The sequence below is a fragment of the Mesoplodon bidens genome (assembly GCF_964165515.1).
Source record: "Mesoplodon bidens genome assembly, chromosome: 14".
In the NCBI taxonomy this organism is placed as follows: Eukaryota; Metazoa; Chordata; class Mammalia; order Artiodactyla; family Ziphiidae; genus Mesoplodon; species Mesoplodon bidens.
In genome coordinates, this window is record NC_138170.1 from 18,771,250 (window position 1) to 18,796,809 (window position 25,560).

Consider the following 25,560-nt stretch of genomic DNA (forward strand, 5'->3'; position numbering starts at 1 on the left):
ATCTAACTCGCACCCCCTGCATTGGAAGCACGCGGTCTTAACCACTGGATCGCCAGGGAAGTCCCTGAAGGGGATTTTTAAAGAAGCCTCTACAGGGCTTCCCTGGTGGCGCAGTGGTTGAGAGTCCGCCTGCCGATGCAGGGGACACGGGTTCGTGCCCCGGTCCGGGAGGATCCCACATGCCGCGGAGCGGCTGGGCCCGTGAGCCATGGCCGCTGAGCCTGCGCGTCTGGAGCCTGTGCTCCGCATGGGGAGAGGCCACAACAGCGAGAGGCCCGCGTACCGCAAAAAGAAAAAAAAAAAGAAGAAGCCTCTACAGCAAACAGTCACGGCTCCAGACAAGGGCGGCCACACAGACTGCTGGCTTCCTTGTTTGCTGCGTCTGGTTAGAGCACACAGTTCAAAGCAGAGGGATTCCTTTAAAGCTCCATAGAGCAGTCAATGGTCAGGTTTTGAGTAGGAAAGCCCCAATTCCCAGATCCTTCAAACCTGCCCAGGGCAAAGGGAGAACCAACACCACGTGGTGGCCCCAAAGGCTCGACCAGCCTCCGACCAGCCAGACCCCTCAATCCCCGGCCCCTGCTCCAGGCCAGCAGCCTCCCTGGGAAGTAAAAGCCATGTTCACTATGAAGTGTTAAGGGATCAGAATATGCCACCCCATAATATGACCCTCTGGCATAAGAATTATTTTGAGCTAAAGACACTTGACAAACGGCAGATGCCAAAAAAGCTCTCTGCCCTGCCCCACTATTTACCTAAAAACAGGACACAAATTCCCATTTCTAAAGGTGTCTCCCCATCCTGTGCCAGAAGGAGGAAAGCAGCTCTTAGACTCTGAATCACCAGAGACAGCTCTGGATTCTGACCAACTCCAGAGGCACCAGCAGGAACCTACAGGATAAACCCGACTGGAGCAGTCAGTCTCACTCCAGTACCCAGTGTCTGGCAGTTTGCGGCCCTAAAAGGCCACACTCCTGTTCCTTTGACTCCTCACTTCTCTACAAATGCACTGTTCTTCATTACGATGCTAGCCGCAAGCCCCAAGTCCTAAGCATCCCTTTGAGTTCCTCATCACAGAGTTTCTCCTACCTGTCTGTGGGCCGCAAAGGCTGATAAACTCTGTTTTTCTCATTAATCTATCTTCGGTCAGTTAAATTTCCAGGCCCCTGACATGGAACCTAAGAGGGTAAAGGAAAAGTTTTTCCCTCCCCTACAGAAGCTTTCTGAAAGCCACTGCAGCAGAAATGCATTTCCTTGCTCCCAACTCAGGGCAGAAACACCTAAATCAAAGAACCGCCACAACCAATGTGAGACCAAGAAAAGGGGGTAAATGTGAAAAATAACTGTGAACGGGGTATTTCTGTTGCTAAGCCCCAGTGCAGCCTGACCCAAGGAACCAAGTTGGACCAGGCTGTGGTGGTAACACACGAGATGGACAAGAAGACCCGCCAGGGCTTGCGCCCACCTGCTAACCCCACAGGCCAGAGGTAACAGCAGGAGACACCAGACAACACTGTCATTCCACCTGAACTCAGAAGACTGGTCTTCTACCTGATCCCACAAGTATCCCCAATCCCCAAATGAAAAAGGTGCTCTTGTTTTGTCCTCTTAAATTCGAGAATTCACTCTAAGACCCTTTACTAAAAGCCAAAGCACAAGGGGTGCTGGAAAGGCACACTTCGGGGAAGAAAAAACAACACTCTAGGATGTTTTACCCTAAGGGATGAAAACTGTATTACAGGCTAATGCATTATAGTGTTTAGTAAGACAGTTAAATTTCGAATGAGAAACCGTCTCTCCCTGCCTGAGAGGGTTTTTTTTTGTTTGTTTGTTTGTTTGTTTGTTTTTTTTCTGTATGTGGGCCTCTCACTGTTGTGGCCTCTCCCATTGCGGAGCACAGGCTCCGGACGCGCAGGCCCAGCGGCCATGGCTCACAGACCCAGCCGCTCCGCGGCACGTGGGATCCTCCCGGGCCGGGGCACGAACCCCTGTCCCCCGCATCAGCAGGCGGACTCTCAACCACTGCGCCACCAGGGAGGCCCCTGAGAGGGTTTTTAAAGCACTGGTTACCAATCATGCTTTGGCAGTGAGACCTGTTACATAAGACATAGCTCACACCAGGTATGTAGAGAGACCTCCCCAAACAGTCCTCTCTTTTCCCAAAACTTATTTGGTTTTAATTCTTCACTTAACATATTTTAAGAATAAATATCCACTTTCAGAAGGAGGCAAGTGCTAGGTCCAACAAAATAAAAGAGGGACAAGATGTCACAGCTGCAAAAAAAAAGTTGGGAGTAACTAACTTCAGGGGTCAAATAACATTGTTGCTGTGCAAAAACATGACTCAGCATTTTTTTTCCCCGAGATAAAAAAGGACCTTCACTTCTGTAAAGGGTAACGAAACCTCAGGCCTGAGAATGAGGCTTTTGTTGTTGTTGTTTTTTTTAATTTCGGGTGAATTTTGTCAGACTGACTCTGCAAAATTTGACTGATGACAAGTCAAACTCATTTTGCTTTAGGTATTAAGCCAAGAAGTTCAATTATAGTGGAGAACACTGTTAAAGGAAAAGAATATGATTAAAAATGCTGTAGTGTCTAGAATGTTTTAAGGACATGATAAGAAAGATGGGGAAACGGGGAGAAACATCACAGTCCAGGGACCTACCTTCACCTTCCCTTTGACAAAACTGGCAATGTCATCTTTATTATCAAAGACGGACAAGGTGTGGAGGAGATTTTGCTCCAGCCAGTCCCAGTGCTGGTTTATTTCCTCTAACGTGGCACCTGGGTTAGAACAGAAAAAGACACAGAGATTAAGAGACAAAAGCAATTCTTAGAATATGAACTCACTTTCCAAATACGAGTCCTGCATTTACGTTATTAAAACATTCCGGTTTCTGACATCCCAGTTTGCTGGCTGACAAGGCAGGCACCCTCCACTGGGGCTCTGGTCCCAGTCACCACAGCGTTGGGGTTTGGGAACACCCATCCCTCTGCCACATGGATGGGCCAGCCAACCAGACGAGTCATCCCCGGGACCTCTCTGTGGGCGTCCTGCCAGTCTCACTAACGCATGGAATTCTGACCACCTCCACTCAAGTGACAGAAACATCTATAATTATATAGCCATTCCAGGGGAAACAAGCCCCAGGGTGACCAATTCTTGACATTCTCACAGAATTTACCCCGTAAGAATGAGGGTCCCTCAAAAGGGACCTCAGCCCAAGTTCACAGAGAGAAGACCTCTTGAGATGGCTCTGCCAGTGGCCTGAGGGTGTTGCCATTAGGACATTTCCAGGTTTATCAATCTGTACTTCATAGCTTTTATTTAAAAATCCCTTAAAACAGATATAAAAAGAGGTTTTATTGTACATGTTAAAACAAAACCACAGAAACATTCAATGGTACCTAGTAAGTTAATTTCTTTCAAAGGCAACTAAAAACACAATCAACCTATTAGTGAAGCATTAAGCAACATTGCTACCAAAAAGCTTAGACATTTTAGTTGTCATTATTTCTTCCTAGTCCTCCCCACTGGACATGGGCACATTGGCACCGGGACTGTGCCAGCTCCAAGTGGTATGACAGAGGTTTGACCAAGTCCATGACTTGAAGCAAGCACGGTCCTGCACAAGAAGAGGCATGTGTACACTGGGTATGTCTCGTGTGGAAATAGGTGAACGCCCGGCTAGGAGGGCCGGGTTTCCCAAGTGGGAAGCCGAAGATACTCTAACCTCAAATGGCTGGCGGACAAGCAACAGTGCAGAAAAATCTAGCCAACGTGAGAGGCATAACGACCAACAGAGTCACGTACCACTTACAGAGGAGCCAGACGTGCATTATGCTACCTCTGAGCTTTCTCTCTCTCTGTTGCCTACAGCGTTCCTCTCCCCAGAGTGTGAACGTATGTGAGGACCTTATAAATACCCCCCACATAGAAATGCCAGAGAACTCACCTTGGGCCTGTGGATTTGGGGTGAGTATGGAGAACATCTGTACTAGGACTATTGTTCTGATGGGCACTTTGGGAAGGAGTAAAAAGAAGAATCTAAGAGAACTCTCATTTTTCCTCATAAGGAAAAATGAGAGTTTAAACCAATGGTATTTATTTCCCTGTATTCTCCAATTTTTAGGCATGGCATTGCCAAAGCAATATCCTTTGGTCATCACTAGAGCAGACTTCTCGTCCTTCTGATAAGGGCACTAATCCCATCAGGGTGGCCCCACCCTCATGACCTCATCTGAACCTAATCACCTCCCAAAGGTCCCACCTCCAAATACCACCACACTGGGGGTGAGGGCTTCAACATTTGAATTTGGGGAGTTGAGGGGGATACCATTCAGTCCATAACAACCAGTGACCCTACCCAGCTCTCCATGAGTCCTACCTTCCCTGTCTTGCTCTTTTGGGATCATAAACCCAAGAAGCAACCCACTTGGGGTAAGTGGCCATGAACTCTATCTACTTCCCATCCACCTAGGAGGCCCCTGCAGTCTCAGGAAGCCCCTGGCCCTTCAGGCTCCCTACCCCTCTTATGGGAGGGAGAGATCATTTTGAAACAACGGCCTCACACCACAAGTTTCCAGGCTTCCCAGCAGGACTCTCTTGAAGTTTCCAAACAATGTCCCCCTGAACTGAGGACCCACACTGCTCCTCACATTCAGCCCTGATGTGGCTGAGGTGGGCATCTAATTTACCTGCCTCTGGCTTAATTCTCCTTGCCCATTCAGTGTCCTCGGGTGGCAACTACATAAGTGTCAGTCACCAGGACACCCCCTAAATCTCGTTGGTCAGCAATGGTTTCTTTGCAGGGTGGGTGGAGGGATAGCACATCACACGATTCATCTCAGGAGAGAGTCTCTGGGCCACTGAAGCCAATAAATTTGCGCAGGCTCCTTGGGGTGGGCAGCTCTCTGCTCTTCTCTGGCACTTTAAGGTTTCCTCTCTCTAGATTTTTTTAATTTAACTTTTATTTTATATTGGAGTATAGTTGATTTACAATGTTGTATTAGTTCCAGGTGTACAGCAAAGGGATTCAGTTATACATATACATATATCCATTCTTTTTCAGATTCTTTTCTCATATAGGTTATACAGAGTGTTTAGTAGAGCTCCCTGTGCTATACAGTAGGTCCTTGTTGATTATCTATGTTATATATAGTAGTGTGTATATGTTAATCCCAAACACCTAATTTATCCCTCCCCCCTCCACAGATCATTATCCTTTATTATGCATCATAATAAAACCAACTGGTCAGAATTTTTTTTTTTTAAAGGGCAAGGAATACATGGAAAAAAGAATATCTGTATTGGCCTTCAATCTTTTACCATATGTTTTCATATACTTCCTAATTTAACAACAACAAAAAAAAAGACTTGGAGGACTGAGGAGGAACAGAGAGTGGACAGGACTCACTCTGTGACCTTTCTGACCTCTCTGTCCCAGGCGTGGTCTCACTGATGTGAAATGAAGGCTGAGTGAGGAAGGGGGCCTCAGATACATCTCCAAGGTCACTTGTATCGACTAAAAGGCAAACCAGGGTGTGAGCTCATTCTCTATGACCTTGAAGTGCCCTGGGGTCCTCCCATAGAAGCTGCATTTCAATTTTCAAGTAACACTTACATAATCCAGTCCAGTAGTTCAGTCCAGTAGTTCCTAGGGCTTGACACTAAAAAAGCTACTTTGTGCTTGCACATAGAGCACGCACTCTCCCCGCCATCACTTTTTCCTGAGGGCATCTTCCTGGATGACATGAGACAGCTTTTCATTGATCCTGTTCCTAAGCTCATAGGGCCAACAGTTAGCTGTGAAACCACGTGTGTCTTCTCCACCTGCTAACTACAGACGCTGTGAATAAAATTCCAACCGAGCCCCACCACAGTATATCATGTGGAATTAAGACCTGAGGTCACGTCATCCAAAAACTTGACTTTTATCCTTTAAGAAATTCTTCTACCTCCTGGGGAGGAGCCTTAAAATAGGGGAAAACCATTCTAGAACAAAAGTAAGCTCATACCTTGAGAGAGAAAATCAACACACGTGTAAAATCGATCACTGAGCCGCAGTTAGCGGAGGTTGTAATGAAACCCGTCACCCTGTCCTGAATCTGACATGGCTGTGTGCCTCTCCGAGCAAAGACAATCACCGTGATGGAACTTTCCCACTCAACTGTCTTCTACTTCCTACGAAAGTTGCCAAATGGCAGGGAAACTTTCCGAACTATAATTTCCTCTGCAGGGAAGTCTTATGATGGGCTTCAAAAACACCGTAAATCAGTGCAAGCCGACTGCACACCGATGACTCAAAGGACTAGAAAGGAAAGTCACGTAACATATATCACACGTTGAAGTTCTGAACCCACATGGCAGCCATGTTTCTCAGCTACATGAAGTAGCCCACCCGAAAACAGCTGTTGTTTAAAAAATGAAATATTTAGAAAATACATGCCACTTTATAAGGGCAATGACTGACTTATGAAATATTTGTTAGAGTTATGCACACACTCATAAATATATTTCTGTCTGGGGGTCACGGTCAAAATGTTTGAAAGCCACATTACAGACAGATAAGTGGTGAAAAATGAAAAGAGGAGAAAATAAGAAAGTAAGAATTTGTCATCCATTGAAAGGACAGAATGATAAAAAGGCTACACATTGACTCAACACTACAGCAATATTCCCACTGCTTCTGCTGTGGGCGTTCCAAAGCCAAGATGGAGGAGAACTCTTATGGCCTGAGTTGGGTCCCCCCAAATTCATACAATGAAGCCCTAACCCCCAACGTGACCATATTTGAAGATTAGGGCCTCTAAGGAAGTAACTAAGGTTAAATTAGGTCATAGGGGCAGGGATCATTATAAGGACTGGTGTCCCTGTAAGAAGAGGAAGAAACACCAGGGATGCACCATGTGAGGACCCAGCAAGAGGGCAGCCGTCTGCACACCAAGGAGAGAGGCCTCAGGAGAAACCAACCCTGCTGGCACCTTGATCTTCGACTTCCAGACTCCAGAACTACGAGAAAATAAATTTCTGTTGTTTAAGCCATCTAGTCTGCTGTATTTTGTTAAGGCAGCCCTAGCAGGTTAATACAGCTTTCTAAAACCAAAATGTATAGGTTTACTGTGGATTGTAACAGAAGTCCAATTAGCAAAATTACATCGGTACTTTGTTTCATGAAGGCCCCTAATTTTTCCTGAAAAAGACTTCTCTCTTTTCTAAGAAAATTCAAGTTCAGTGGATCTTACACATTACCCACACAAGAAGTCAAAGATCAAATTTGTAAATGGCAATGCAAAACTAAAATACAGTATTAGAAACATCAGTTATGACCACAAAACGAACCACACAGATGGATTTATAAATAACCAGCTTGATGGTCTAAGAAAGAACTGCCAGAGGTGCAGGCATAGGACACTTTCTGAAGCCAGGCATTTTGTTAGGTATGTTGTACACTTAACCTTGTTTATCTTCATGAAAAGCATCACAAGATAGGTATTGTTATTTCCATCTCCTAGGTGAGAAATCTAAAGTGCAGACAAGAGCCAACCTTGAGGCCTGTTCTTCTGGCTCTTTCTGTAACACACAGTGGAGACTGGAGCCTGGGGAGTAGGGTGGGGTGGGGGGTAGCTCCCAACAGCTGAGTCACTTTGAAACTCACACACAGTATTTATTATCTTAGGTTTGCCCCAGAGGTATTTTCAGGAAATAAAACAAGAATCGCATTGTCTATACTTACAGCTTCTGCACGGAAAAGAGTCATACGTAACTTGATCCCAGCTTCACTTTTAAAAAGCAACTGTTTCTCTCTGCGTAGTAAATATCCAATTGAATTAAGTATCTTCTCCAGATACCTAGATCCTACTTTACAATGACATGGGCATTGCATGTGCATCCGTCAGATCTGTTCCTTTGCAATAGTCAATGTTTCTCTACTGTCCAAACACTAAAAGGCTTCTGTCTAAATGCCTGGACTAAAAGCCACACAGACCACAAAAGGACTAATTAAAAGTTTAACAGTCGAGGCAGTGTCATTCCTAAATTCCACTCAACACTCATCCTACACAGAGAAACACTGAGGCAAAGAATCTAGTAAAAATTACAAATGACAGGGGAAAGGGTTGGACCAAAGCTTTTAATTTTCAGAAATCTCGCATTCTTCAAGTGGATACTCTAACATCTATATTGTCTGAAGCAGTATCTTTACAGGAACATGTAAAAGTTCAATATCAACATCACATCATCATGCTTTTTTTTTTAAACCTATGTATACTTCTCACTGTATAGTTTAAGAAAATAAGTTCTAAACCTTTTTTTTTTTAACATAATTTATCCTTTTTTGCCTTCAAATTAGAATGGGTCCCTAAAATTATTTGCGGTAAGTGAAAAACAAACTCAACTTCCTTGACACTGAAAGTAAAATCGATTTTTAATTTTTAATTGAAACAGTCATTAAAATGTCCTTGTACTTGTGCCATTAGAAACACTTCTCAGAAATAGAAGCAGGGATGGTAGCAGAGATGTAGGAAATTTTGACCTATGTAAACAAAATAAAAATCAATCAATAGAAACAGAACCAGATATAAAGCAGATAAAAAGACAAAGACATACAACAGCTGTTATAAATATACTCCATGTGTTCAAAAAGTGGAGGAAAGCAAGAGGATGGTGAGGAACTAAATGGAAGACATTTGAAAAAATTCCAAATCAAACTTCTAGGGATGAAAAACAGTGTCTGAAATAAAAAATATACTGATACGATTCAAAGTAAATTGGACATTGCAGAGAAAAGGGCACTTGATAGCGACAAAAACTCTGAAATGAAAAACAGAAGAAACAGGATGAACAAAACAGAAAGGACAGAGCATCAGTGAACTGTGGGACAATAACAAGCAGCTTGAAATCTGTGTAACTGAGGTCCCAGGAAAAGGAGGGTAGGGGAACCAGAGAACAGAAAAAAAATTGTTTTTAAGTATATGTGCTACCAAAGCGAGAACAGAAAAAAAATTTTGAAGAAATAATGGTTGAAATTGTTTTCAAGTTTGATGAACACTATAAACCCACAGATTCAAGATTCTCAACGAATACCAAGTGGAAAAACCTTTAAAGAAAATTACAGAAAATCACATCATAAGCAAACTAGTGAAAACCAGTGATAAAGAAGGGAAAAAAACACAATATTTACAGTGGAACAAAGATAAGAATGATAGTAGACTTCCTATCAGAAGCGATGCAAACCAGAAGACGTGGAATGACCGCTTTAAAGTACTGAAAGAAAATTAATTTACAAGTAATTGAAGAAAACATGAGTGGATTCCTGAGTAACTCAGGAATGAGAAAACCTTCCAACCATAACCCAAAATCACAAAGTATAAAAGAAAGGCATGCTAAATCCCACTACATGACCAACTGGGGAAAGATTTTGTAATTTCTCACCTCGAATAAAGGGCTAAAATTCTTAATATACAGACAACACCTAAAAATTGAGGAGAAAAAAGAAGCACCCAATAAAAAACTAGGCAAATGATAGGAATAAAGAGTTTCTGAAGATGGTCCTTAAACATGAAAGATGTTCAACTTCCTCAAAACAAAAGAAATGCAAATTAAAACTATGGAAATACACCATGTCTTACCTATCAGGTTGGCAAAAATCCAAAAATTTGACAATAGATCTGATGACAAGTCTGGGAAAACAGGCATTTGCATCCATTGCTGATTGGAATTTTAAAAAATAATACAATGCCAATGGAGAGGAGGGAATTTAATAATATCTAATTAACACTTTGATGCAACAATCCCACTTCTAGGAATCTACCAGGTTATTCATTGGGGCATTCTTGTCATGGTAAAGTCTGAAAACAACAGAAATACCCATCAGTAGAGAATAGGTTAAATAAACTACAGTACTTCTAGGCAATGAAAGAATAAAAACGAAAGCGGGAAAAAGAAAAAAAGGAGGAGGAAGAATATCTCTCCTCTCTGATGTGGAATGATTTCCAGGATATGCTGATCCATAAAAAAGGCAAGGCATAGAGCAGAATATATGTGACCTTTGTGAAAAAGAAAGTGGGTGTGGAGGGGAAGGATGGCTTCTCTACAAATATTTTGCTTCTATAGATTTTATAAATTTGATTAATCATGAAAGTGTTTTGTATTTTTTGAGTCAAATCAATAAGGGAAAAAATATCCTTAACAATTAAAAATTAACTTTATTAGGTTATTAAAATAATTACCAACATAATTACAAAGAGAAAATAACTGTTTTAAACAGTATTTTGACTATACCTCCATAGTTAAATATATCCTAAGGCCAAATAGAGCTGCGAAAACTTTACTCTCTTTCACTACTCATTCTTTTTTTTTTTTCCCAGACAAATAACACAATATTTTTATTAATTAGCAGCCTGAATCACTTCTATCATTCTTTTTTTTGACATCTTTTGGCTGCATCTGCTTTGATTGTCACTTCTTATAACAAGGGCTTTATAATACAGTTTTTCATAGAATTAAAAGATAATTCAATCATTCTTCTTGGAGAGTTGATTAAAATACATTTTTTAATAACAAATTTAATCAGTTATACATATACATATGTTCCCATATCCCCTCCCTTTTGCGTCTCCCTCCCACCCTCCCTATCCCACCCCTCCAGGCGGTCACAAAGCACCAAGCTGATCTCCCTGTGCTATGCGGCTGCTTCCCACTAGCTATCTACCTTACGTTTGGTAGTGTATACACGTCCATGCCTCTCTTTCACTTCGTCCCAGCTTACCCTTCCCCCTCCCCATATCCTCAAGTCCATTCTCTAGTAGGTCTCTGTCTTTATTCCTGTCTTACCCCTATGTTCTTCATGACATTTTTTCCCTTAAATTCCATTTATATGTGTCAGCATACAGTGTTTGTCTTTCTCTTTCTGACTTACTTCACTCTGTATGACAGACTCTGGGTCCATCCACCTCATTACAAATAGCTCAATTTCGTTTCTTTTTATGGCTGAGTCATATTCCATTGTATATATGTGCCACATCTTCTTTATCCATTCATCCGATGATGGACACTTAGGTTGTTTCCATCTCCGGGCTATTGTAAATAGGGCTGCTATGAACATTTTGGTACATGTCTATTTTTTTTTTTTTTTTTTGCGGTACGCGGGCCTCTCACTGTTGTGGCCTCTCCCGTTGCGGAGCACAGGCTCCGGATGCGCAGGCTCAGCGGCCATGGCTCACGGGCCCAGCTGCTCCGCAGCATGTGGGATCTTCCCAGACCGGGGCACGAACCCGCGTCCCCTGCATCGGCAGGCGGACTCTCAACCACTGCGCCACCAGGGAAGCCCGGTACATGTCTATTTTTGAATTATGGTTTTCTCAGGGTATATGCCCAGTAGTGGGATTGCTGGGTCATATGGTAGTTCTATTTGTAGTTTTTTAAGGAACCTCCATACTGTTCTCCATAGTGGCTGTACCCAATCCACATTCCCACCAGCAGTGCAAGAGTGTTCCTTTTTTTCCACACCCTCTCCAGCATTTATTGTTTCTAGATTTTTTGATGATGGCCATTCTGACTGGTGTGAGATGATATCTCATTGTAGTTTTGATTTGCATTTCTCTAATGAGCAAAGATGTTGAGCATCCTTTCATGTGTTTGTTGGCAGTCTGTATATCTTCTGTGGAGAAATGTCTATTTAGGTCTTCTGCCCATTTTTGGATTGGGTTGTTTGTTTTTTTGTTATTGAGCTGCATGAGCTGCTTATAAATTTTGGAGATTAATCCTTTGTCAGTTGCTTCATTTACAAATATTTTCTCCCATTCTGAGGGCTGTCCTTTAGTCTTGTTTATGGTTTCCTTTGCTGTGCAAAAGCTTTTAAGTTTCATTAGGTCCCATGTGTTTATTTTTGTCTTTATTTCCATTTCTCTAGGAGGTGGGTCAAAAAGGATCTTGCTGTGATTTATGTCATAGAGTGTTCTGCCTATGTTTTCCTCTAAGAGTTTGATAGTGTCTGGCCTTACATTTAGGTCTTTAATCCATTTTGAGCTTATTTTTGTGTATGGTGTTAGGGAGTGATCTAATCTCATACTTTTACATGTCCCTATCCAGTTTTCCCAACACCACTTATTGAAGAGACTGTCCTTTCTCCATTGTACATTCCTGCCTCCTTTATCAAAGATAAGGTGACCATATGTCCGTGGGTTTATCTCTGGGCTTTCTATCCTGTTCCATTGATCTATCTTTCTGTTTTTGTGCCAGTACCATACTGTTGATTACTGTAGCTTTGTAGTATAGTCTGAAGTCAGGGAGCCTGATTCCTCCAGCTCCATTTTTCGTTCTCAAGATTGCTTTGGCTATTCGGGGTCTTTTGTGTTTCCATACAAATTGTGAAATTTTTTGCTCTAGTTCTGTGAAAAATGCCAGTGGTAGTTTGATAGGGATTGCATTGAATCTGTAGATTGCTTTGGGTAGTAGAGTCATTTTCACAATGTTGATTCTTCCAATCCAAGAACATGGTACATCTCTCCATCTATTTGTATCATCTTTAATTTCTTTCATCGGTGTCTTATAATTTTCTGCATACAGGTCTTCTGTCTCCTTAGGTAGGTTTATTCCTAGATATTTTATTCTTTTTGTTGCAATGGTAAATGGGAGTGTTTTCTTGATTTCACTTTCAGATTTTTCATCATTAGTATATAGGAATGCCAGAGATTTCTGTGCATTAATTTTGTATCCTGCAACTTTACCAAATTCATTGATTAGCTCTAGTAGTTTTCTGGTAGCATCTTTAGGATTCTCTATGTATAGTATCATGTCATCTGCAAACAGTGACAGCTTTACTTCTTCTTTTCCAATTTGGATTCCTTTTATTTCCTTTTCTTCTCTGATTGCTGTGGCTAAAACTTCCAAAACTAGGTTGAATAAGAGTGGTGAGAGTGGGCAACCTTGTCTTGTTCCTGATCTTAGTGGAAATGGTTTCAGTTTTTCACCATTGAGGACGATGCTGGCTGTGGGTTTGTCATATATGGCCTTTATTATGTTGAGGAAAGTTCCCTCTAGGCCTACTTTCTGCAGGGTTTTTATCATAAATGGGTGTTGAATTTTGTCGAAAGCTTTCTCTGCATCTATTGAGATGATCATATGGTTTTTCTCCTTCAATTTGTTAATATGGTGTATCACGTTGATTGATTTGCATATACTGAAGAATCCTTGCATTCCTGGAATAAACCCCACTTGATCATGGTGTATGATCCTTTTAATGTGCTGTTGGATTCTGTTTGCTAGTATTTTGTTGAGAATTTTTGCATCTATGTTCATCAGTGATATTGGCCTGTAGTTTTCTTTCTTTGTGACATCCTTGTCTGGTTTTGGTATCAAGGTGATGGTGGCCTCGTAGAATGAGTTTGGGAGTGTTCCTCCCTCTGCTATATTTTGGAAGAGTTTGAGAAGGATAGGTGTTAGCTCTTCTCTAAATGCTTGATAGAATTCACCTGTGAAGCCATCTGGTCCTGGGCTTTTGTTTGTTGGAAGATTTTTTATCACAGTTTCAATTTCAGTGCTTGCTCATTCTTTTTTTACATCATTTTTTAAAAAATCTTTTGGCTACACCACGCATCATGTGGGACCTTAGTTCCCCAACCAGGGATCGAACCCAAGCCCCCCTGCATTGGAAGCACAGAGTGTTAACCATTGGACCAGCAGCGAAGTCCACTACTCTTACTCTTAATAGCAGTATTGATATTATTTAGAGACAATGTGTTTGTGTGCATGTACAATAGAGACAATTATGTGAATATTGTTAGAAACCAAGATTTTCAGTGAATAAGAGGAGATAAACAAATATAATATCAAAGTTAAATTATAACTACATAGTTTTACAGCCGAATTAGAAAGCTAAGTATGAACTCATGATTTATTTTTCTTTTTCATACCTCTTTCTTCTTTTCTTTCACATACTTCTTAGCTCATACCTATTGGAAGAGCCTTAGAGGCAGTGACAACCCAGTAACAATGAGCAACCCCACACCGCAGACTGTGGTCCCTAAATACCATTACCCACACAAAGGAACCAGGGCTACTTGGAGGAATGGCTGATTCCAGGTAGGAGGCAGGAAGTGCACAAGATGAGCACTTAACATCTTACTGGCAGAGAGCAAAGAATCACTCAAAGATGAATGAAAGTGAGACAAAGTCACAGAAGGCACAGGAAGGGATTCTTGTAGGCAGAAGGTGGCATGATCTGAGTATCAAAAAGGACAGCAATTAACTGAAACACAGTGAACGTATAAAAACCCCGGGCTTAGCATGTTCATTGTACAATCCTTTCAACTTCTCTGCATGTTTGGAAAATTTCATAATAAAGTGTTGGGAGTGGGGAACAGGGACTTTGAAATGATACTGAAAAGGGAGGGAGGAAGGAAAAGAGAAAAGAAAACTAAAACAAGACCAAAAATAACTCACTTGTCACCACTGCAGACAACCAGGGTACCAACTACTTACACAAACCACAGGCAACTAAAAGGCAAAAAGCGAGCATTCTCTCCCTCCCTTTCCTAAATATTCTCAGGGTGACCAGACAGCCCTAGGTGATAAGGTAAAGTTCTTTACAGACAAGCTCAAGCTGACAGCTGTGAAAGTACTTATCAAGTTAGAAAATCACCACTTTGCAGTATGTAGAGAAAAATTATTCAGGCAATACTGAAATGGGTAAAACCATTAGATGAAAGGTTGACAGGAGGAGAATGCAATGGAAGCTGTCACCTGAGCTTATCAACTAATCTAAGCATCACTAAGAGTCAGACACCAGAGGATACATGCCCCCCAGGCAGGATATAGGCCAACCACCTGTTCAGTATTCTTCTTTACAAACCTGGATTCAACTGAACCTTTGTAATTACTGTCCAGTTTTCAGGAAATATGAGGAACCAAGTCATGGGTGAGATGATACCCTGAGGAAGGAAACAGACAAGTGTACCAGCAGGACATGCTGCATAAAAACTGACCCAGTTTCTTCACCAAGTCAATGACTTGGGGGAAAACAGGAGGGTGGGAGTGGAGGGATGGAGACCTTCTTGACTAAACAAGACATAAGCCACACACAGTCAAATGAGTGGTGTGTTTCTGGTTGAACATGGATGAAAACAACCAGATCCATGAAGGATCTTGAAGCAGCCAGAAGCCCATGTCTGCACCAAGTGCAAGTGACAGCAAGGAGTCCGGTCACCTCTAGCAGTTTAATGATGTTACTGCAGTGACAAAGAATGGCCCTGGATTCAGAGATGTTCACTAAAAATATGTAGGGGTGAAATATCATAATTTCTAGGATTTGCTTTAAAATACATTAGTGGGGGGAAAAAGACTCAGAGAGTAAGAGATAAAGCAAGGTGGGCAAAACCTTGATCCTAACGTACCTGCATAAGGACCCAGGAGGATTTCATTACACCGTCCTCACTACTTTGAGGTATGTTTGAAAATCTTCATAGCGAAAAATTTTTTTAAATGTTCTTAACGGAAAAGGCATGGCAGAATACTTAAATAGACATTTCTCCAAAGAAGACATACAGATGGCCAACAGGCACATGAAAAGATGCACACCATTGCTAACTATTAGAGAAATACAAATGAAAACTACAACGAGGTACCACCTCACACTGGTCAGAATGGACATCATCAAAGAGTGTACAAATAATAATGCTGGAGAGAGTATGGAAAAAAGGGAACCGTCCTACATTGTTGGTGGAAATGTAAATTGGTGCAGCCACTATGGAAAACAGTATGGAGGTTCCTTAAAAAAAACTAAAGGTAGGACTTCCCTGGTGGCACAGTGGTTAAGAATCCGCCTGCCAAGGCAGGGGACACGGGTTCAAGCCCTGGTCTGGGAAGATCTCACATGCCGCAGAGCAACTAAGCCTGTGCGCCACAACTACTAAGCCTGCACTCTAGAGCCCATGAGCCACAACTACGGAGCCTGCGTGCCACAACTACTGAAGCCTGCGCACCTAGAGCCCATGCTCCACAACAAAGAGAAGCCACCACAATGAGAAGCCTGCGCACCACAATGAAGAGTAGCCCCTGCTCGCCACAACTAGAGAAAGCCTGCAAGCAGCAATGAAGACCCAACGCAGCCAAAAGTAAAAATAAATAAATAAATTTATTTATTTATTTAAAAAAAACCAAAAAAACTAAAGACAGAGCTACCATACAATCCAGCAATCCCACTCCTGGGCATATATCCAGAGAAAACCATAATCCAAAAAGATACATGCACCCCTATGTTCATAGCAGCACTACTTACAATAGCCAAGACATGGAAACAATCTAAGCATCCATCAACAGATGAATGGATAAAGAAGATGTGGTGTATATACACAATGGAATACTACTAAGCCATAAAAAACAATGAAATGATGCCATTTGCAGCAACATGGGTAGATCTGGAGATTATCATTCTAAGTGAAGTAAGTCAGAGAAAGGCAAATATCATATGTTAACACTTATATGTGGAATCTAAAAAAATGATACAAATGAACTTATTTACAAAACAGAAACAGACTCACAGACATAGAAAACATACAGTTACCAAAAGGGGAAGAGGGGGGGTAAATTAGGAATTTGGGATTAGTAGATACACACTACTATGTATAAAACAGATAACCAACAAGGACCTACTGTATAGCACGGGGAACTATATTCAATACCTTGTAATAACCTATAATGGAAAAGAATCTGAAAAAGAATATATATATATATATATGTATTAACTGAATTACTCTGCTGTACACCTGAATCCCTGTAAATCAACTATACTTCGATTTTTTTTTTTTTTTTTTTTCCGGTATGCGGGCCTCTCACTGTTGTGGCCTCTCCAGTTGCAGAGCACAGGCTCCGGACGCGCAGGCTCAGCAGCCATGGCACACGGGCCCAGCCGCTCCGCGGCATATGGGGTCTATCCCGGACCGGGGCACGAACCCGTGTTCCCTGCATCGGCAGGCGGACTCCCAACCACCGCACCACCAGGGAAGCCCCCCGATTTTTTTTAAAAGGCATAAACCTGGATAATTAACCTTCACCTATGTGAACATGTTGTAAAGTCAGAAGTGAAAGCAGGATAAGAGCATATGGAGCAGAGAATTTCACACTCCCTGAATTTCCTTCTTATTTTTTAAATGCAGATCACTCCCCAGCCCAGGGCCACTCGGGCATGCAAGGTTCTAGCAGTTGTCAGAGAAGTGAGGGACGGCGACAGCTTCAGTCGTGGAAGTCAGCGTGACCTGAGGATGAGGACACACCCAGACCCGCAAGTCCAGCAGGGACGGAGGGCTCTGGACACCACGTGAGTCAGGACGCTTCCACTCTGACACTGTGTCTTCATCCACTGACCGCTAAGGAGTCAATTAGTAAAAAGTCGCTGTGTTCTGAAACCCAGCTGCGTTAGTCACTCTCTCATCTTCTAAAATGGAAGGGACGGAACGGGATGTTTGCTAAGATCTCCTCCAGATGGTGTCTTTTGTCAAAGAAGCCATGCTCTGTGCAGAAGTGAGGCAACTCGTAAGATACTAGAGAAAAGTTTGATTCCCAGCTTTCAAACTTTATGTTTTTGTTTAGGTCATATTTATTCTGAACCATGTCAAATAAAAAAACAAATCGGGATTTGTAAGGTAAGGAGAGACTTTATGCAAAAGGATTATTCCAAGAGGGAGAAAAGGGGCGATTTTTTTCCTCCCAGTTTTATTGAGATATAACTGACATAAAGCACTGTATTAACTTAAGGTGCACAGCAGTAATGATGTGACTTACATACGTCATGAAATGATTATCACAATGAGTTTAGTGAACATCCTTCATCTCATACAGACACAAAATTAAAGAAACAGAAAAAAATTTTTTTTCCTTTTAATGAGAACTCAGGATTTACTGTTTTAAAAACTTCCAGCTATTTATATATTTTATATACATTTCATATATTATCATATATAATGATAATATAGTTCATATATAACATACAGCAATGTTAATTATATTTATCACATTGTACATTACATCCCTAGTACTTATTTATCTTATAACTGGAAGTTTTACTTTTTGACCCCCTTCATCCAATTCCCTCTCCTCACCACCTCCCCCCACCTTCGATAACCACAAATCTGGTCTCTTTTTCTATGAGTTTGTTTGTTTTTGAAGTATAACTGACCTACAACACTGTTAGTTCCTGTCACACAACATAGTGATTTGTTATTTCTATATGTTTCAGAAAAGGGACTACTGCAACAGAGAAAACTCAGACAGTGGGGTCTTCAACAATCTCCCCAGTTTAAAAGCATTTTACAAAAATGACTTTTGACGTTCAAATTCACTAAGTCTGAAAGTTAGACTCAGCACTTGCCTGCTTTTTAAGTAACTATAAGCACCATCGCTAATGCAAGAACACCTTCAGTGAGTTTAATTATTTGAGCATAAGCAAAATTACTTTACTGAAAACAGTAAGAGCCTGGTGATGGAAACATCCTAATAGAAAAGAAACGTCAACCACGGTCCCCCTCTGTAACTTCCAAGTGTAAATCCACGTGGAAGATGCCAGCCAGTGTTGTTCTGAGGAATCCCAAGCAACCAAAAACAACCGTGACCACTCATACTGGGTGACCTTAGGAAGTGCTCACAAAAACGTTCTAACTTGCCTCCTGCAGGGCTGCCTCCCAGACTTTCCCTGAAGTGCACAGTAAGTTCTGTTCTTGAAAAAGGATCTGGCTGGCACTTCCTTTGCTGCCCTGGCACAAAGGTCACCAAGACACTAATCTGATCCACCCTGGAACATTTCCTCCCGTAACAAAACTCTCTCTCCAAAGACAAAGCAAACAGTGATGCAGAAAACAAGAAACTAAAACACCAGCCACAGTCAAGGACAGAGATAAGGGATGACACAGCAGAAAGAACAGTCTGACAGAACATTCTGTAAGAACCCGTACCTGGGCCACCAGGGAGGTCCCCCTGATGCCAAGATGTGCCCCTGGCAAGTCATGAGGAGCCTGTGCGTTGCTTCCTCCCTCTCCAGGTCCAAGAATTACTTACACGTTGCTGAGAGGCTCAAACAAGGAAAGTACAGGAAAGGAAGGGATTTTTTAAACTGGAGAGCATAACTCCTGTGATTCTCACTTTTTTTTTTTTTTTTTTTTTTTTTTGCGGTACACGGTCCTCTCACTGTTGTGGCCTCTCCCGTTGCGGAGCACAGGCTCCGGACGCGCAGGTTCAGCGGCCACGGCTCACGGGCCCAGCTGCTCCGCGGCATATGGGATCCTCCCGGACCGGGGCACGAACCCGCGTCCCCTGCCTCGGCAGGCGGACTCCCAACCACCGCGCCACCAGGGAGGCCCTGATTCTCACTTTTTAAAAAACATGTCCCACATGTTGCTGGCAAAACTATCACAGCTTCCTTCAACGCCCCTTGAAATTTCAAAGTCATGTTTTTTCATTTTCCAAATCTAACATAGTAACGAAGTTTTATTCAAACTACCCACATACCTGCTCCCAAGATGCAGATGTGCGTCTGCCTGTCCAGGCTGCATCTTCCCCTGGTCTGCGGGAAATCCGCACTCCGCTGCCAGGGACGGCTGTCACCGCATCACGCTCACCCGCTACCATTTGGCTCCTTTTTTTTTTCCTGTTTTCCTGCTCTCCCTCATTTCACTCAAGACCAGGGACAGACCTTGCTAGGAACACTAAAACCTTGCATGACACTGTCATAAACAGTCACAAAACTAGCCGGGCAAAATAACTCTGGAGTCCAAACGCAGACCATAAGGACACGAGCATTATTAAAAGGCCACCTGGATAAAGATTTTATGAGCTTGGGTTTCCCTGGTGGTGCAGTGGTTAAGAATCCTCCTGCCAAGGCAGGGGACACAGGTTCGAGCCCTGGTCTGGGAAGATCCCACATGCCGCGGAGCAACTAAGCCCGTGCGCCCCAACTACTGGGCCTGCGCTCTAGAGCCCACACGCCACAACTACTGAAGCCCACGTGCCTAGAGCCCGTGCTCTGCAACGAGAAGCCACTGCAATGAGAAGCCCGCGCACCGCAACGAAGAGTAACCCCCGCTCACCGCAACCAGAGAAAGGCTGTGCACAGCAACAAAGACCCAATGCAGCCAAAAATAAATAAATAAATATATTAATGAAGCTTCTGCTCTCTTGGCCATGTTCTTTGCAGGACACCACCCTGGTTGCCTCTAAGCATGGCAAGTCCTCTGTCTGTAACCAGAAAAGACAGCCCACCCCCCATCTCAATGAACTGACATGATAAGGACTCAAATTACTGCATGATGAATTCAACTCCTGCAATAGTCCAGGCAGATAATCCAGAGTCTTGCCTCGGTATTTTCTGCTCCCTAAAAGCAGGCAAAGAAAAAACAACTATCTCACTGTTTGGGGCCACAGTCAAGAATAAAATGTATGTGTGGATAACAAAACAATAGCTCTGAGAATCCCCTACCAACAGGAACACGAAATAACACATCAGTAACTCGCAGCGTGGCACGGCCTGGACTCGACTGCAGGACAAAGCACAGCTGAGGCCACCAGACACAGAGAAACGGCGACACTGTCCTGTTCCTCCAGGGCTCCCAAGAGCTCTGTGCAGCCTAGGTGTCAACTCAGTCAAAGGCCGACGCCCCTGCAGGCTGGAGCCCCGCCCCTGACCTCCTCTCCCTGCTCTTTCCCCTCCCCTCCTGTCCCTGACTAGGGGCTGCCTCCCAGGAGTCTCCTTTCCTGGTTCTACACACCGTGCACTTGGTTACTACTCGTGCACCAATCACTGCACATCTGATTTCAAAAAGAAAGCAGACACACATTATTCAGCCTTAAAAGGAAAGAAATTCTGACACATGCCATGACATGGATGAACCTTTTTTTTTTTTGAACTTTTTAATCATTTGCATATTATTTCCTAATTTGTCTCCAGCTTCTGACATGGATGAACCTTGAGGACATTATGCTAAGTGAAATAAGCCAGCCACAAGGGGACAAACACTGCAAGATTCCACATACAGGAGGCTCTTAAGGTCATCAAAGTCAGAGAGACAGGAAGCAGAGGGTGGTTTTCAGGGTCTGGGGGAGAGAGGAATGGGGAGTTAGCATTTAACGGGTACAGAGTTTCCATTTGTGAAGGTGAAAATTCTAGAGATGGATGGTGGCGATGGTAGCACAAGAGTGTGAATGTGCTTAAGGCCTCTGAACTGTACACTTAAAAATGGTAAAGCTGGACTATTCACAATAGCCAAGACATGGAAGCAACCTAAGTGTCCATCGACAGATGAATGGATAAAGAAGATGTGGTATATTTATACAATGGAATATTACTCAGCCGTAAAAAAATTGCAGTAGTGCCATTTGCAGCAAAATGGATGGACCCAGAGATTATCATACTAAGTGAGGTAAGTCAGAGAAAGACAAATATCATATAGTGCTTGTATGTGAAATCTAACAAAATGATAAAAATGAACTTATTTACAAAACAGAAGCAGACTCACAGACACAGAGAACAGACTTGTGGTTGCCAAGGGGGAGGAGGGTAGAGGAGGGATGGATCAGGAGTTTGGGGTTAGCAGATAAACAATGAGGTTCCACTGTATAACACAGGGCCTTATATTCAATATCCTATAATAAACCGTAATGGAAAAGAAAAAGAAAAAAGAAAGAAAAAACTGGTTAAGCTGGTCAAACTTACATTCACCACAATAATTTTTTTTTTTTTTTTTTAAAGAAAGCAAGTAAGACCCCGGTTTTGCCAGTTCTTCTACTGCTCAGTGGTCCTGGTGGCTGGTTACAGAGCTCAGACTCAGACCCTGCACAGCCCTGGGCTATCCCTGGCCCTGGTTTCTCAGAAAGGGCCCATGAAGTCTTATCTGTGGTTACACGCACCACCTTCCTTCCCCTTCTTACAAACAGGAGTCTTGACTGCTGAGCCCTTGACCTTCTCTTGCATACTTTACCCCTCACTCACCCACCACTATTTACTGAGCTGACCACACTCCAGGCTCTGCCCTGGGCACTGGAGGGTCAGTAGTGAGCACGACTCTGAGAAAGCTTTGATTTTCACGAGGCAGGTAAGCATTTAAATAAAAGGAAAACCTTCAAACGGCCTCCTCCGTTCTGGCCCTTGAGTCCTTCCAGAACTCAGCTCTACTAATGTTTCCCTTTTATAAAGCCTTGGGATTCTTTGGTCCATGTAAGTTAACAAAATACTAGTAATAGCAACTTCTCTCTCCTTCCCACCACAGCCACCCACAGATCTCTGTTGCCAAATAATAATCATGTTCACCCATGAAATTATCTCCCCAGCTCTTCTACCTCTGCTTAAAAAGAAACAGAAAAAGTGATCATGGAAATTCTCCCCACACTGCCGCGTGAGCAGCCAGAGACAAGTGAAGATATAAATCATTCCCGTGGGCCACCCTTCCTGTTCCTACCACGTCCTGGTGCCGCCCAGAGCCTTCCTACGGCTCCTGTTTGTGCTTTATCTGAGACGTGAAACCCTGGGCAGGGAGCCTTTCTCAATGCTCAAGACACAATAAAATATTAAATGTGGTGAGTCGATATCACTGTGCAAGATGTCCAAGTGACTCCCAGAAGAGGGCTAAGTACCTAAATCAATACCACAGGCCTGAGACACAAATCCCCTTCCCAACCTCTCTTCCCTAACCCAAGAAAAGAGGCCCTGGAACAAACAACTGCCTACTCGGACCTTCTATGGGCAAGAGGACAGAGGAAAATGAAGCATCTGCAGAGCTGCCATGGGTCAGGTCCAAGGCAAGCACCTACTCAAGTGGAAACCAAAGGAAGCAGATCTTTTTATTTTCTAAGTGGAGTCTAGTTGACTTACAATGTTGTGTTAATTTCAAGTATACAGCAAAGTGATCCAGTTATACATATATGTATCTATTCTTTTCAGATTACTTTCCCTTATAGGTTATTATAAGATATTGAATGTAGTTCCCTGTGCATTACAGTAGGTCCCTGTTGCTTATCTATTTTAATATATAGTAGTTTGTATATGTTAATCCCAAACTCCCAATTGATCCCTCCCACACCCCCTTTCCCCCTTGGTAACCATAAGTTTGTTTTCTATGTCTGTGAGTCTGTTTCTGTTTTGTAAATAAGTTCATTTGTATCATTTTTTTAGATTCCACATATAAGCAATATCATATATCTGTCTTTGTCTGGCTTACTGCATTTAGTATAATAATCTCTAGGTCCATCCATGTTGATGCAAGTGGCTTTATTTCATTCTTTTTATGGTTCAAGGAAGCAGACCTTGGTTCAACAGAAAGAATGGTCCAAGAATTAAATCTGCTGAGAACAACGACACTGCCGGGGGTGGTGGGGACTCAGTGTAAGCTGCTGCAGCCTTTACAGAAGGCAGTTGGGCAATATACAGATCAAAGGTCTTATAAACGTACATCCATTGGATGCAACAATTCCTTATTACAGGCACACCCCAGAGATACGGTGGGCTGGGTTCAGACCGCTGCAATAAAGCAGATAGCACAATAAAGTGAGTCCAAAAATTGTTTGATTTTCCGGGGCCTATAAAAGTTATGTTTACACTATCCTATAGTCTGTTAAGTGTGCAATAGCATTACGTCTAAATAAACAATGGATATTGGTTCAAGATGGCAGAGTAGGACGTGTGCTCACTCCCTCTTGCAAGAGCACCGTAATCACAACTAACTGCTGAACAATTATCAACAGGAAGACACTGGAACTCACCAGAAAAGATACGCCACATCCAAAGACAAAGGAGAAGCCGCAGTGAGATGGTACGAGGGGCGCAATCACAATCAAATCAAACCCCATAACTGCTAGGTGGGTGACTCACAAACTGGAAAACACTTATACCACAGAAGTCCACCCACTGGAGTGAAGGTTCTGAGCCTCATGTCAGGCTTCCCAACCCAGGGGTCTGGCAACGGGAGGAGGAATTCCCAGAGAATCAGACTTTGAAGGCTAGTGGGATTTGACTGCAGGACTTCAACAGGACTGGGGGAAACAGAGACTCCACTCTTGGAGGGCACACACAAAGTAGTGTGCACATCGGGACCCAGGGAAAGAAGCAGTGACCCCATAGGAGACTGAAGCAGACCTACCTGCTAGTGTTGGAGGGTCTCCTGCAGAAGCGAGGGGGTAGGCAGCTGTGGCTCACTGCGGGGACAAGGACACTGGCAGCAGAAGTTCTGGGAAGTACTCCTTGGTGTGAGCCCTCCCGGAGTCGCCATTAGCCCCACCAAAGAGCCTGTAGGCTCCAGTGCTGAGTCACCTCAGGCCAAACAACCAACAGGGAGGGAACTGAGCCCCATCCATCAGCAGACAAGCCTATTAAAGTTTTACTGAACTCTGCCCACCAGAGCAACACACAGCTCTACCCACCACCAGTCCCTCCCATCAGGAAGCTTGCACAAGCCTCTTAGATAGACTCATCCATCAGAGGACAGACAGCAGAAGCAAGAAGAACTACAATTCTGCAGCTTGTGGAAGGAAAACCACATTCACAGAAAGACAGACAAAATGAAAAGGCAGAGGACTACGTACCAGATGAAGGAACAAGAAAAAACACCAGAAAAACAACTAAATGAAGTGGAGATAGGCAACCTTCCAGAAAAAGAATTAAGAATAATGATAGTGAAGATGATCCAGGACCTCAGAAAAAGAATGGAGGGAAAGATCCAGAAGATGCAAGAAATGTTTAACAAAGACCTAGAAGAATTAAAGAACAAACAGAGATAAACAATACAATAACTGAAATGAAAATTACACTAGAAGGAATCAATAGCAGAATAACTTAGGCAGAAGAATGGATAAATGACCTGGAAGACAGAAAGGTGGAAATCACTGCCATGGAACAAAATAAAGAAAAAAGAAATGAAGACAGCCTAAGAGACCTCTGGGATGACATTAAATGCACCAACATTTGCATTACAGGGGTTCTGGAAGGAGAAGAGAGAGGAAAAGGACCTGAGAAAATATTTGAAGAAATTATAGTTGAAAATGTCCCTAACATGGGAAAGGAAATAGCCACCCAAGTGAAGGAAGTGCAGAGAGTGCCAGGCAGGATAAACCCAAGGAGAAACACGTCAAGACACATAGTAATCAAACTGACAAAAATTAAAGACAAAGAAAAGTTATTAAAAGCAACAAGGGAAAAACAACAAATAACATACAAGGGAACTCCCATACGGTTAACAGCTGATTTCTCAGCAGAAACTCTACAAGCCAGAAGGGAGTGGTACAATATATTTAAAGTGATGAAAGGGAAGAATCTACAACCAAGATGACTCTACCCAGCAAGGACCTCATTCAGATTCAATGGAGAAATCAAAAGCTTTACAGACAAGCAAAAGCTAAGAGAATTCAGCACCACCAAACCACCTCTACTACAAGTGCTAAAGGAACTTCTCTAAGTCGGAAACACAAGAGAAGAAAAGGACCTACAAAAACAAACCCAAACAGTTAAGAAAATGGTAATAGGAATATACATATCAATAATTACCTTAAATGTAAATGGATTAAGTGCTCCAACCAAAAGACAAAGG

General features: G+C 42.7%; 1 protein-coding gene across 2 annotated transcripts in view; it reads right to left on the reverse strand.

Annotated features, from left to right (window-relative positions):
* Window positions 1-25,560, reverse strand: part of TBC1D8 (TBC1 domain family member 8) — a 137,288-nt gene that overhangs the window by 54,368 nt on the left and 57,360 nt on the right. For both annotated transcript variants that reach the window (XM_081254936.1, XM_081254937.1), the window contains exon 3: window positions 2,666-2,784. In XM_081254936.1, the coding sequence (XP_081111062.1) occupies window positions 2,666-2,784 (119 nt within the window). The remainder of the gene's footprint in view (window positions 1-2,665; window positions 2,785-25,560) is intronic.